General features: G+C 34.6%; 1 protein-coding gene across 1 annotated transcript in view; it reads right to left on the minus strand.

Annotated features, from left to right (window-relative positions):
• Positions 1-408: 408 nt before the first annotated feature.
• Positions 409-15,786, minus strand: part of INTU (inturned planar cell polarity protein) — a 122,954-nt gene continuing 107,576 nt past the window's right edge. Inside the window, exons 10-16 of the mRNA XM_058292844.2 lie at positions 15,589-15,651; positions 14,553-14,774; positions 13,428-13,910; positions 12,055-12,152; positions 4,747-4,936; positions 3,431-3,588; positions 409-1,155 (exon numbers count right to left, since the gene is read on the minus strand). Of these exons, the coding sequence (XP_058148827.1) occupies positions 1,044-1,155; positions 3,431-3,588; positions 4,747-4,936; positions 12,055-12,152; positions 13,428-13,910; positions 14,553-14,774; positions 15,589-15,651 (1,326 nt within the window). The 3' untranslated portion in view covers positions 409-1,043. The remainder of the gene's footprint in view (positions 1,156-3,430; positions 3,589-4,746; positions 4,937-12,054; positions 12,153-13,427; positions 13,911-14,552; positions 14,775-15,588; positions 15,652-15,786) is intronic.

The following is a 15,786-nucleotide window of genomic DNA, read 5'->3' on the forward strand; positions in this document are numbered from 1 at the left end:
GAACACTCATTCATTGCTGGTGGCAATATAAAATGGTGCAACCATTGTGTTGGCAGTTATTCAGAAAGATAAGTATAGAATTACCATATTACCTGGCAATCTCACTTCTAGGAATATACCTAAAAGAACTGAAAGCAGAGACTAGAATAGGTATTTGCACACCAATGTTCATAGTGGCATTATCCACAACTGCACAAAGGTGGAAGCAACCCAACTGTTCCTCAACTGATGAACAGATAAAGAAAATGTGGTATACATAAACAGTACAATATGATACAGCTCTGAAAAGTTACATGCAACACGGATGCAACCTCAGGGACATCATGTTGAATTTAATAAGCTAGACACAAAAGAATAAATATTATATGATCTCATTGATATGAAATAATTAGCATAAGCAAACTCATTGAATCTGGAATATAGCTTACCTGGGAATGTGGTGAGACTAGAATACAGGAAGTTAAAGCTTAAAAATACATAGAGTTTCTATTTAGGATTTATGGAAAATTCTGGTAATGGATGGTAGTGACAGCACAATAGCACAACATTGCTAACATAATTAACAGTAGTGAATTATAGATTTGAATGTGGTTAAAAGGAAAAAATTTAGGTAGTATTATGTTACTAGAATAAAAATTTTTTAAAAATCCATGGAACTGCACAAAACAGTAAACCCTAATTTAAACCATGTAATATAATTAATAGTGCAATTATAAAAATTGTAGCAAATGTACCACACCAATGTAAGGTGTTAATAATAGGGTGGTATATGGGAACCCTCTATCTGGTGCACGCTTTTTCTGTAAATCCACAACTTTCCTAATAAATAAAAAAAGGAACACATGAGCTACATTAAAAAATAAATAAGTCTAATGAGAAAAAAATATTCAATAGCATTTATCTTATTATTTAATAATAATAAGATTATTTAATAATGAACTGTGGAAAGAAGCTAAAACTTAACCCTTTTGTGATCGTTTTCATCAAGTCTAACACTTTTCGATGCTCCATGTTTGGTGTTGCTGTGTATTAAGAAAACACAGTTACAAAGTTAATCCAAAGAACAGTTTAAAAGCCAATTCAATGGCAATTTCTGTGACTGAGTCATGGAAACAGACATAAAGTTCTTGAGGTTTGGGATGAAGAAAGAGTCTCCTGTAGAGAGAAGAACACAGTTCAGAAATTCAAAATATAAAAACACAGAAATACCAAAAAACCTCTTCTATTTACTTTACTTTGTTTCTGAAGAATCAGTGATAAATTGAGAAAACACTAATCTAAATTTATAGTAGAGGGACTAGAGCTAGATTTATTTCTGAATAAATCTGTACATGCCTTAGGTCATTATTTTTATTGTTCTGAAGTATAAAAATTCTGTTTTATCAATAAGTATTAACGTATCTGTTTTTTTAATAATATTCAATTTAGTCATTATTACAATAAGGACAACAGTATTAGTTATTGTAAGTGAATTAGTTATTAAATATTTTGTTGTTTTAGTTTCATTTTAAAGGTTAATTATCAAAATGTTAAATGTATGATAGCACTTTTTGAGATAGTATTTAATTGGTTTTAATTTTGTTTTTTAAAGAGTTAAAATTTTAAACTACTTAATCAATATTAATGTATATAAATCAAACTATTTAGATTTGGGGGTCGTTCTTTCTGACTTCCTTAAATTTCTCTATTTTACATAGATCTGCATCCTCATAATCCAATACCTTTGGATTCTTTCTATTCCAACTGCTGCAAATGTAGTTGAGGCTCCACTGCCCATCTGTGTGTGGCCTATCTCTACAGCCTGTGTTCACACCTTTCCATTTGCTGCTATCAGATTCATCTTCTAATAGCACAGCTCTAATCACACTACATGGGGTTGGAATTGAACTTATGCTGATGTTCCCAGGCCTGGTTGGTTACACATAATAATTACAAGGAAGCTTACTAAGAGTACAGATGGCCACGCCCATAGGTTTTGATTCAGTAGGTCTGCAGTGGGGCCAAGCATCTCTGACTTAAGCAAATTACTCAGGTGATTCTCAATTTGATGGACCTGCACACAAACCTACTGCTTTGAATAACATTTGTAAAGCAATTTTCATACAGCTTAGTTCTTCATGGTAGGTATCCAATAATATTAGTCTTACCTAATTCTGGGCTCCTTCCCTAACCAATTCTTTACCCCAACTCAAAGAACCTTCAGTGGTTCAATATTTCCCTCAAAATTCAATTCCTTTGTCAGCCACTGAAGGCTCTCTTCCTAACTGAGCTTTCCAATTTGATCTTTCACCTTATTCTCTTACATCACAGTCCTCTTCAATCCTGGCAAACCAGTCTACTCACTGCCATATCTTATGATTTCCTTTGTTTGGGTCTTTGTTCATCTCATCCTCTTTTCCCAGAATGTTTTATCCAAATCTAACCTATTTGCTAAGGTCCGGCTCCAATGAAATTGCCAGCTGAATTTCTTTGAAATTTCAGCTTAGATTCCAGAACCCTCTCCCCAGAAGTCCTATAAAATTTTACTTGTTTAAATAACACTTATCACATATGGCTTTGTATTATAGATATTTCAGCATATTTCGTATTTCTTTTGCTAGCTGTAAGATGCTTGGAGGCCAGACTGAGTTTTTATCTTCTGTTTTTGCCACACCACCCACCCACCACCATATTTGCCAAGCACAGCTTCATTTAGTAAATTATCACACAATAAGCAAGTGACTGTTATGGCCCAGGCACCTGTTACAGGCACGAGTGGAGGACATGACATATACAATTCCTGACCTCAAGAAATTGACATTCTAGTAAGGAGAGGGAAAAAAATTAAAGAGTAATATAATAGAGAATAATTGGGTAGCCACTTTAATGGGGGAAACAGATCTGAGGAGATGATCTGTTAGTCCTGGTCTGAACATCAAGGAGCCAGATATGCAAAGAGTAAAAGGCAGAACATCCCAGGGAGAAGGAACAGGAGAAACGAGATTCCACTGGTGGCAGTGTAGGGGGTGCATAATGAATGGAGACAGAGTGGCAGGAGACAGAGACGTGGGCAGGGACAAGATAGGCAAGGGTCTGGTATTGAGGGGAGGAAGGAAAGAGGCAAAGAAAGGAGAGAAGAAAACAAGAAATGAGGGAATTAGGCAAGAAAGGAAGGAAATCAGAACAAAATTTTGGAATTACTGTTTTTTAGTGTATCACCAATGTCATTTTGTAAGATATGTGGCCAAACTTTTTTTTTTTTCCTGATAGGAAAATACTTGGGAGGGATTTAAATGGGGATATTTAACAAGTAAAAGAAAAAATTTAAATTTGTCCAAATATTATAGGTAGATTAGTAATTCATGCTCAAATTTTAAAATATTTGTTTCCTTCACCATATTTACTTTTCTAACATTTTACTTCAGTTTCAAATACATTTTTCCTCACTTACCCTACTACCCAGTAAGCCATAACTGGTGGTGCTTTTTTCTGATCCGTCCAGTTTTCAGGTGAGCACTCAAATAACACACCATGTTCTTTCACAGGGTTAAGAGAGGACACTGAATTTGCAGAATCTGAATGATCTCCCTTATTTAGTGATTTCTTTTTCTGTAAATTAATGGATATTATTGTATTAAGACATATTAATAGTATCATTTAAAATTGTTTTCACATACAGATTTGAATTTACTGGTTCTCATAATTATATGCATACAATGATATTCTTCTCCTTACCTGTCTACTTTTCCTCAATACTAAGTTTAAATTCCACCCTCTGGAAGAGACTTCATAGGTAAAGTGTTCCTTGACTCCACCAGGGAATACTTTGTTTACAGCCCTATCTTAGTACTTACGTTATATTACATTACATTATTAGTTTATTGGTCTGTTTTTCCAGTAGAATCTGAGTTTTCCCAGGGCAGAGACAAGGTACTAGTTGTCTTTGCATTTTCTGAAAGAAACAGTGTCTGGCACATAGTAATTGCTTAATAAATGTGTATTCAATGACTGGATCATTCTGTGATATATTTAAAGTATTTTGTATCTTCTTTCCATGCATAATCTCTAACTTTCCCATTAATTAAAGTGTTAGCAAAATAATGACTCATTTGTAATGATAAAGAATAAGTGAATAAATTCCCATTGTTTAAGCCAAACCATTTCACGGTATTTTCTTTAAGCAGTCTAGGAAACTAAAATACCATCATTAAAACAATCTAGTTGATATTTTAATTGTATACGGCAAGACTACTTAAGCAGCAGACACAATTTTAAATGGATTGAAAAGCAAGCAGGCAACCAATCAAGTGATTAAAACATTTATAATACTATTTTTATCTATTGCTCTACCTTAACCCAATTGTGTTCTTAAAATACCTTACAGTTTTTGTGGAATACTTGAATTATCAAAGTTATTATATCTACCCAACTTGCTGATATTACTGAACAATAGCTGAATCATAAATATCAAATATGGGAGGTTAATTATATGACAAACTACTGTATTCTACTTTTGCTATAGAAAAACTAGGGTCTTCCATTTCCTGAGACAGAAATCCAGGACCTCAAATTTAAATAAGAAACAAAGGTTTGAAGATAAATATTGTGTGTATAATCCTTTTGGAACCCAAGCTGGATTAGGTAATTGTTTAAAAAATTTAAACGGTAACAATAACTGCTGAAACATATTGATTAGAGATCTAGAGAGAGTGTTTAGAGATCTGGAAATGAAACTGGCAGAAAACTATAATTATAGTAGTGTTGTACCTCTTCCACCAATGTCTGTTGGAAAACAGCACGAATGGAAAGACAACACTGATGGAAATTCTTTATTAGTTGAGTGTGGATAGAGCCGCTTAGCTGTGCCACCTCTTCATGGGTAGGAGTAATAAAGATTCCTTGCACTGTTTCTAAGGCAACATAGTGGAAAAGTGTATTCTCAGGACCAGATGTCAATCTTGAAAAGACAAAATAAAAAGAGAAATTTAAGTAAACTGAAAAAATATTGTTTCATTTTGCAGACTTCTTATAGGCCTTTATCTATAATATATTATTAGTAATATAATCACAGAAGAGGAACTGGGCCAAACATTTATTGCCCTCTTCCTCCTTTACTGAACAGGCTAGGGTTATTATTAATTCCCTTAACAGTGGCAAACACTACATGTTGTGAAAGTATAAATAAACAATTCATTTGTAAGTCACTCTTCCCTTTGCTACACAACCCAAATTGGCTAAACCTCTCTTTTTTCAGGGTTGGTAATTAGTAACTCAGCCCATGTCTGGCCCAGATATCTAGAAACCATAACAAAGTATCTGTTTAGGTGGACCACATATAAAAACAAACCAAGCCAAACACACTTAAGATAGTAGCAGTAAAGTCTTTTACCACCATAGGCACACTGATGATATTAAACAAAGACAAAATTATTATTACCAAGTACAAAGTTGGATTAATATTCTATAATACCAAGGCAATTACTGGTAGCATCCTACCACTTAACATTATAATCTTCCTTCTCTCCTATTTTTTTCTGTTCATGTTCTCTTAACTATTTTCATTTCTCCTTTTTCCCTCTTCCCCATCCTTTCCTTCCCCATTCAGGCCTTAGAACTTTAAAACCTATAAATACTGCTCATTTCTATCAGTAGTAAACAGAGCTAAAGAACAACAATAATAGTAGCAACAAAATAACAATAATAATAGTTACCACATACTGAATTTGTGCCAGGATAGGAGCTTAGCCTTAATTCTCATAACCTTGGAAGGTATTAAATACTACTATCCTCATTTTAACCTTAAGGAAAACAACTTTCAGAGGACAGTAAATGACTTATGAGGACTTTTTCTTTCTATTATTGACTTCTGATTGGCAATTTTTAAATATATGGATAGCAGTTCCCCATCTATATCTCAAATACTCAAGTTGCTCCATTCTAATGCTTCTATAATTAAGGCTGTCATACTAAAATTTTCTTTCAGTTGATTTTTTTGGCTATAAGCACAGAGACAAGACAAATGCATATTTCAGCTCTTAGCCTAGATATTGCTTCAATCTCCCATGCTAGTTAAATTCCTGATAAACTATTAGCTGGGCAGCATGATTAGAAAAAATTTCTCCTTCTTATCAGTGATTTGTGGCCATGGGTTCTCTTTCAAGGCCAGGGATAGGGAAGGAAGAAGAATATCTACAAATTCTTCTTAAATTTCTCCATGGGGAGGCTGGCACTAAAGGATTCCTTAACTGCAGGTATTTTAATAAACAGTATTTAATAAAAGCTTAAATAATCAAGATGAAAGAAATTATGATTATTGAAAAAGGAAAATAATATGAAATATTCACTTTAATCTGAAGATCTTCAAATTCAAGAAAAAGTACAAAAGAAATTATTCTGTAAAAAGGAGCCATTAGTAAAATTCATTTTTGGGGTTTAGAATTAACATTTTTGTAATCTTTTAAAATTTTTTTCCAAAAAATAAACTACATCACAATGAGCAAGTTTGAATCTCAAAACCCATAAACTGTTCTGCCCGAGCTGGGTGGGTTTGACAAGCTTGTCAAAAATCACTTTATCCTCAGATATAAGGGTCTGTTTCTGAACCATCAATTCAGTTTCATTGGTCTATTTGTCTGTCTCTATGCCAGCACCATGCTGTTTTTACCACTGTAGCTAAGGTAATATGATTTAAGGTCTGGAGGTGAGAGTCCTCCAATGACATGCTTCCTTTTCAAGGTGTTTCTGGCTATTTGGTACACCTTACCCTTCCAACTAAATTTGATAATCATGTTTTCCATTTATTTAAAAAATGCAGGTGCAATTTTTTAAATGGGATTGTATCGAATCTGTCTATCAATTTGGGTAGAATTGACATCTTAATGATATTTTAGTCTTCCAGTGTGTGAGCATGGAATGTTCTTCCAATTACTTAGGTCTTTTAAAAAAAGATTTATTTTACTTTTATTTTTCTTTATCACTCTCCCCCGTTCCCCTAGATGGTTCTCTTGTTTGTTTACTCATTGTTTGCTCACCTTCTCCAGGAGGCACTGCGAACTGAACCTGGGACCTCCCATATGAGAGCCGAGTGTCCAACAGCCTGAGCCACATGCATTCCCAATGGGCTGTGGCATCTGTTGGCTTGTGGTAGCATCTAGCTCATTGCAGTGGGGTGAGGGTGTCATTTAGCTTATTTGTGTAGGGGCATTATCTCCTTGTCCCCTCCCATGTGGTAAGTAGGTGGCCAAGTGATTAAGCCACGTCTGCTTCCCAGGTCTTTTTAAAATTTTTTTAACAAGAATTGTAGTTTTCTGAATACAGGTGCTTTACATGTTGGTTAAGTTTATTCCTAAATATTTTATTCTTTTAGTCACTATTGTAAATGGAATTTTCCCCGGACTTTCTCCTCAGATCACACATTACTAGAGTATCTTAAAGTCTATTTCATGTGATGTAAGTATAGCTTCTCCAGCTTTTTTTTTTTTTTTTTACTGTACATGTGGAATATCTTTTTCCAGGCTTTCACTCTCAATCTATTAGTATCCTTGGGTCTACGGTGAGTCTCTTACAGACAGCATATAGGTGGCTCATATTTTCTTTTCACAGTCTGTGTCTTTTGATTGGGGAGTTTAATCCATTAACATTCAATGTGATTACTGTAAAGGCAGTTCTTATTTCACCCATTTTGACCTTTGGGTTTTGTCATATTTTATTTTCACCACTCTTTTGAGACTTTGTTACTTTTACTGATATCATCTTCATTTCAAGATTCTCTTCCAAGACTCTCTCTCCTGTCTTTTCTTTTTCAGACTATAGCACACCCTTTAGTATTTCCTGCAAGGCTAGTCTCATGGTTACAAACTCTTTTGGTGTCTGCTTATCTGTGAATATTCTAAACTCACCCTCATTTTTGAAAGACAGTCTTGCTGGACATAAGATTCTTGGCTGGAAGTTTTTCTCTTGCAGTATCTTAAATATATCATACTAGCTTGGGCAGAACAGTCCATTCAATAAATGGTGCTGAGAGAACTGGATAGCCATAGCCAAAAGAAGGAAAAGAAGACTCCTAATTCCCATTTTATGCAAAAATTAACTCAAAATAGATCAAATATAAAAGCAAGAACCATAAAGCTTCTAAAATAAAATGTAGAAAAATATCTTCAAGATCTGGTAAGTCAGTGGTGGATTCTTAAAGGAGATAAGAGGAGGACTGAGATGGACTACTGATGCTTAACGTATGTAGAAGTTTTAATTAACTTTACTATAAAAGCATGGAAATATATAGCTTTGATGATAATACATTACAGTGAGTATTATAAATGGGAATGTGGCTGGAAAGCATAGTCTAGGGATGTAAATGTCATTAGAAAGAAAGCTAAAGAATAATCTAGGGACTGAATAACACAGTAAACCCAGAGGTGGATGAGAATTGTGGTTGATGGTACAGGATGCAAGAGTGTCCTTTGTGAGCTAGAGCAGATGTACATCACTATTGCAGGGTGATGGGAATGTGGAGAAGCATAGGAAAAATACAACTGGAATGACTTATGGACTGTTGTTAACAGTAATGTAATATTCATGCATCCATGCCCAAGATGTACTGTGTTGATAATGGGGGAGTATGGTGAAAGTTTTATGGTGAAAGTGTGCCAAATGTACACTATGAACTTGGTAATAGTCTGAAGATATTATCTAATAATCTGCAAAAAAACTTCCACCATGGTTTGGTGTGTTGAGAGAGGGATGTTATATGGGTATTCTGCACATGTGTTTAAGTTCCCAACTTCTATAATAAAAATATTTTTAAGAAATAATAATAGTGTGGGCTTGGAGGAAAATATACCAAATGTAAGATATGGACTATAGTAAGATTTTGAAGATATTCTTTCATAATTTGTAACAAATATCTTACAACAAATGCAAGGTGGGTGGTGGATTTATGTATGGGACCCCGGTATGATGTTATTCATGTTTGCTTTGTAAGTTCACAACTTTTACTATGTACTTATTGTTTATGCATGTTCATGTATATATAATAATAATAATAGTAATAATAGTATAATAATAATGTGGGTTTGGGGAAAATACACCAAATATAAGATACTTTAGTTAGTAATTGAGGGTACTCTTTCATCATTAGTTAAAAATGTTTTACAACAATGCAAGGTATTGGTGGTAGGGTGAGGTAGAGAGTCGTATATGATGTTATGTATGTTTGTTTTGTAAGTTCACAACTATTACTGTACACTTTTGCTTACATATGTTTATGTAAGAGTGATACACTTCAATAAACAAAATAAAAAAACCCTCGTAAACTCAGAGTACAGTAATGGAAAGTCTTAAAGTTTTCAAACAAGGAATTATCCATTGTAAAGACAAAAGATCTGAACAAAAAAGGAGATAAAATCAGATTGGTTCTTCAGAAAGGTCACTCCTGTAATGGCTGAGAACATGCTTTGTACATATGAGACTGTTCCAGTAAAACCAGGTGGGAGAAATGGGAGCCTGAACTCAGGTAGTATCAATAGGGGTTAGATGGATTCAAGAACTATTAGATGGTGGCGGACTTGGCCCAGTGGTTAGGGCGTCCGTCTACCACATGGGAGGTCTGTGGTTCAAACCCTGGGCCTCCCTGACCTGGAGAGCTGACAACACAATATGATGCAACAAAAAGAAACACAGATTCCCATGCTGCTGACAACAGAAGTAGACAAAGAACACGCAGCAAAATAGACAAAGAGAACAGACAACTGGGAACAGACAACCAGGGTGGGGGGGGAGGGAAGAGAAATAAATAAATAAAAATAAATCTTAAAAAAAAAAAGAACTATTAGATATAGAATGGATAGAACTTGGTTACTGATTGAAATGTTTTAATATACTGTATATTTATATTTTAAAAGAAGATGTACATACAAAAACATTACTTATTGTTTTATGTTTTTAAAGTTAAGCACATAGGATGAATATTGGTCTATGTCAATAATGAGAATAAATATAATACACATCATTAGCTTTTTTTTTTTTTCCCCAAGGAGGTACCAGGAAATGAAGATGGGACCTCATACGTGGGATGTAGGTGCTCAACCATTGGGCTATATCCATTCCCCAAGGATTATGATCTTGTTGTTATTGTTCTTTAGGAGGTACGGGGATTGAACCTGGAACCTCATACATGGGAAGGAGGCACTCAAACCACTGAGCTACAGCTGTTCCTTTAGCATCTTTTTAACAGAAGAGCCTATAATTTACACATGTGAATTTATATGTTTAAACCATTGATCTTGAGAAAAGAGTTCTTCTTATTAGAGATTAGGCCAAAATAACACACATTTAAAAATTAATATATGGAGGTAATAAAAACTGCAGAGCATTAGCTTTTGTTAAATGGAAGGTTATGGGTCTATAAAAGGTTTGATTCAAATTTGTTTAAAAAACGTTAAATATTTTAAAAATTCACATCAGATATATTACATAGTAGATTTTAAAATATGAGACCTTTGTGAAGTCTAGTTACCTTGCTTTTGTCACCTCAAAAAATAAAAATAAAAAAAATAAAAAATAAAAAATAGTTTCCAGACATATATATTTGACCTTCTTGTAAAATGTTTCAATAATTAAGAAGGTAGTAGCTCTGCACTGCTTGTGTGTGTGAATTTCTATTCATGCATGTCCACTTGTTGAAATAAAAGTGTACATTAATTGATCCCATACATGACTTCCTATTTAATTAAATACCAGGCATGGCTCAGGCAGAGTTGCTTGTCACACAAAATAGTAGCACAGCAAGAAGTAACTATATAGCATTTCATATGTTAACAGTTATAGACAGTTTATGGTGCTAAACATGTTTCCCTCATCTAGTTCTTTTTAACTTAGGATTCCCTATTTTGTGGTTTTACCCATTTTCTTAAAAGAGGGTGTTTATGATCAGTTACTTGGAACCAGACTTGAAGAGGGAGATATGCATGGAGTAAATTTATTAGGGAGTACTCTTATCATCCTTATATCTTAAAACACCTCTGTGTGGAGAAATTAAGGAAGACAGAGAAGTTGAACTGCACTGAAGTTGCGAGAGGTTTTGGTGGATCCTGGGAACTTCGAAGTGTGGATTGTCTTTCAGAGTTGTCCTGAATTTAGGCCAGGTGCTGAGCCTTTGTCTTCTCTTACCTATCCATCACTTGTAAAAGAGGTGTGTGTGGCCTTGGCTGAATCTGCAAACTTCCATGGAGGGCAAGTCCAGGAGAGGAATTTGGCCAGAGCTGGTGGAATGAGTACCCTGGGCTCAGGGGTATCGGGGAAGCACACGATAGCATCCACCAGAAGGTCTAACAATAATAAACTTTAAAATAAAAATTACGTTAGGGAAGTGGACTTGGCCCAGGGGTTAGGGCATCCTACCACATGGGAGGTCCACGGTTCAAACCCCGGGCCTCCTTGACCCTTGTGCAGCTGGACTATGCACAGTGCTGATGCACGCAAGGAGTGCCATGCTATGCAGGGGTGTCCCCCGCGTAGGGGAGCCCCACGCGCAAGGAGTGCACCCCATAAGGAGAGCCGCCCAGCATGAAAGAAAGTTCAGCCTGCCCAGGAATGGCACTTCACACACAGGGGGCTGACACAACAAGATGATGCAACAAAAAGAAACACAGATTCCCGTGCCGCTGACAACAACAGAAGCGGACAAAGACGACGCAGCAAATAGACACAGAGAACAGACAACTGGTGTGGGAGGGAAGGGGAGAGAAATAAATAAATAAATAAAATTAAAAAAAAAAATTACGTTGGACACACAAAGGACTGTTTACCTGTGGAAGTGAGATAAATGAGGGCTTTCATATTTTGAAATATTATTTTGTATTTTTAAATTTTTTATAATATGAATATATTATTTTCCTAAATGTGTAATGAAAACCATTAGAGAAATAGAATAAACATTACCTTTAATATGTAAGAGATATCAGAATTACAGATGTTGAATAAAATCTCTTGTGTTTTGGAATTATACTTTCTCACTATAAATCTTTCTCAAAGGCACAGAATCTAAATGAAAAAGCATACTCTAAGGAAGTTTCTTACTTCATTTTATTATATATTTCCAATTCTTTTTCTGAAAGGTCCTTTTTCAAGTTCCCCAAATGAAATGGATTTGGAAGAGTAGACTTCTTTTTAGTGATCTGAAAAATACAGTTAAGGAGAGAAGTTTAGATTTAAGAACGGAATCAAACACATACAAAAAAGATTAAAACTCAAAGTTTTTCTAAAAGAACTACGCACTACGTTGCCATGTTTCCTTTAAAACATTAAAGGAAATGAGAGAGTGATATTTCCCTCGGAAACATCCACCAAAGTCATTATGAGCCATCAGCAAGTTCTGTTATTATTTAAATGTAATCAGGGGCTGTATTTTTTTCATCTTTGTATCTCCTTTGTATAGCATGGTCCTTTGTGCATAGTAGGTACTCAACCAACATTTGTTGAGTGGTTGAATCTGAGAGGTTATTTAATTTCCCTTAGGAACTATTCATATTTTTGTCATTCTTAAATTTATCCAAATCCTCATAGACTACAAATATTTTCTACAATTTCACCAATTGGGATAATGAGTTCAGTACCATTGTGAATACTTCTTAAACACCTCCCGCTTTTGGTTCCAAGAGTTCTCTATTGTTTGGGATTAGGAGATCAAGCCTATGGGCATTTATGCCATGCCACTCAGAATCTCCTATTGCATTTGTGTGCCTCTCAGACTTCCTTTTCCATGCCTCCTCTAACATCTCCATCCATCCAAATGATAAGTTCCAACATATTTTGAAAGACAGTGGCATCTTTTAAATAAGTCCAAGGTCTGCCACAGTGACTACTGTGATAATCATCCAGCTATGTTACAGTACTTTCATGAGGAAAAAGTACTGAAAAACAACATAAATAAATAGTCTGAAAAAAAGTTACATTCTGTTTATATTAGAGTCACATCTTGAATCCTTAAATATAGAGACCAGACCTTCATAGATGCAGATAAAAAAAATAGTTATCTATAACAAATAGGATAACATACATGTGCATACACACACACATTTAAGTTTCTGACGAACATTTCATGGGCTATTTAGCCAAATCAGCCCGTCAAATACCCGACAGTTAGGATTTTTCCTATCATCACATTGAGTAGAGTAGAAATTGATGAGCATAGAAAGCAGGATTAAAGAGTTTCTCTACTTGTAAGTACTGTTAGGCAGATATTCCTGGATGTCAAGGTGCTCCTGCTTTAGTATTTATTTCTTTCTAAAGGCTCTTTTTGGTTTTCAATCATTAGTTTGTCAACAGTGATTTAAATAAGTACCAGTTCAAAGGAAGAATGATCTATCATTAAACTTTCTCTTGCAGTTATAAAATAAGGACTGCAGTGAGAGCTTAGTTTCCAGGATGCACACAGCTGAATCAACACACACCTTAAGCAAGGCCCCACTTTCTTCTGAGCCATCAGAGCTCTGAGATTCCCTCTGTTTTCGTACCACATCAGGCGTAGCGTGGAGGCTGAGGCCAACACCTTCTCCACCTTCAGAACCATTGTCAGATCCTCCGCTGCTTCTGGAAGGACTAGGTTTTCGTGTCTTTAAGGAATAATCGCCAAAAAGGGTTCTTCTGCATGTTGGAGAATTTGGTACTTTGGAAGTGCCTTGTAGCCTACTGAGAATAGGTGAAACTGTCAGACTGTCTGGTTTGTCAAGTGATCCAGCAAGGAACCAGTCAGCACAAGACAAAAAGGGGCATGGAGGAGATGCTAGCCGTTCATCTATGCGGGAATGTATTCCTTCCATTTGGTGAAGAGTAGTTTTGACCTGATCCACATATATACAGTCTGGTCCAGGATTCCCAATAGCTTTGGATGCACAGCCGCCAGCTTCTAATAGTACACATAACATATAATGTCTCTATAGTAAAAAAATTATTAATACAGCTTTACTAAGAAAATATTTACATAAAATATAGATAGTAAAAGTAAAGACACAGAGACATAAGGTATAATTATACGATGATTAGAAACTCCTCCCTCCCTTTCCTCTCTTGGTTATTCTCAATGCTTCTTAATCAATCTTGAAAGGAAAGCTCATATTGTCTTTTCCTGATATACCATCAACCACTCCTTTTGGTACATGGGACTCCCTAACTAGACTAATTCAGAAAGCCTCAATTATTGGAAGTCCTTTCTTTATAGTAACATATTTATTCTGTTTCTGATTCTATATCTTTTTCACTTCTCCTTCTATTTCCTAAAGCAAATCAGAGGATAAAACTTCTACAGAAATTACAGCAAAGTATCTTAAAACCTTGTTAAACTCTATTTTCTAGATTTCATTAATATTCTTCTATGAGTATTAAATAGGCAAAAGGAAAAGGAATAGGGGTGTAAAATATTTTCTTCAATATTAGTATTTGACATGCTCAAAAATTTTAAATGACCATAGTTTTTGAGTATTTATTTAAGACAGTCAATCAATGGCAGGGAAAAAAAACCACCAACCGACCAACCAACCAAAAAACCCAAGGGGGAAAAAAATCCAAGGTAAACTCACCAAGCCAACAATCAGTAAAAAATATCTCCCTACAGGTTCCTGAAAGACTTCAGTGCTTGAGTCTGCAGAAGGTTGGAGGTGATGTTGAGGAAACACTTCTCTCCATATTACCAACTGACCAATTCTTTGTTTTGCTGCTAAAGGCAGAAGGCAATAGTGGCGACAGTATACAGCAATATCAATAAGATCATCCTTAGGCAAATGACTGCATATCAAATAACCCTTGAATCAAACCACAAGAAGCAAAAGTCAAATAATGACATAAAACAATGATTCCATAATATATTTCTAAGAGTTTTATATAGACACTTCTTCAGTTGGTTTAAATTATTCTACTTTTGAATGGAAGAAAGTAAACATAACAAAGATAAATAATTTCTCCAAGTCAAACTAGAGATTAAGTATTAATAACTTTAGGGACCGAACAGATAGATTCTAGTGTAAAGCAAAATCACTTTTGAGTAGTATTAATCTGTTTGGCAAAATTAGGAAAGAATTGAACTCTGAGGAAGGGAAGAGGGCAACTGAACAAGGTAGGGAGAGATTGACTTTTCATTGTCTATTCTTCTGTACTTTCTGATTCTTTTTTAAAGATGTGTTTAATATGGAATTTTAAAATGTTTTTCAAAAGCAAAAAAGTGAAAACACTTTAATCTTCAATTTACTTTACATTGAAGTTAACTATTTAATGTTAGAAGATTTACTAAAAAGATGCATGGTTATCTTTGAAGATAAGATTGAAAGCTCACTTCTGCAAAAGAAATTCAAGAAACTACTGCTCTTTTCTCTTATATACTTGGTTTTTTGAATATTGCTTCTTCTTTACAAACTTACAAGTGGTTTAGAATGTAATGACATCAGAAATATTTATTGCATTTGTATATATGTAAGTACAAATTTTGTTTTAAGATATTAATTATACAGTATCTATATTCAGAGGCAAAGAGATAAATATGTATTTCACTTTTGTAAAAGTTTGAGAAAATGTAATTTGGGCCTGTTCATAAAAATTTATAAAATTTTTTAGCCAACTTACCTTGTAAAATAGAGATGACCCCAAAATCGTATACAGCCGCCTCATGTCATAGTAATCTTCAGACTGGGGGGAAAAAACCCACAGTGGACTTAAATATTTTGGTTTTCTATGATTTAAAAAATCTTAGTTTAGCTAAAACAGTTAAAGTAGAAATTATATTCATTAGTAACTAAATTTTTCATAGTGCCTTTAGAAAGC

This window comes from Dasypus novemcinctus, chromosome 1 (genome assembly GCF_030445035.2).
Source record: "Dasypus novemcinctus isolate mDasNov1 chromosome 1, mDasNov1.1.hap2, whole genome shotgun sequence".
Taxonomy (NCBI): Eukaryota; Metazoa; Chordata; class Mammalia; order Cingulata; family Dasypodidae; genus Dasypus; species Dasypus novemcinctus.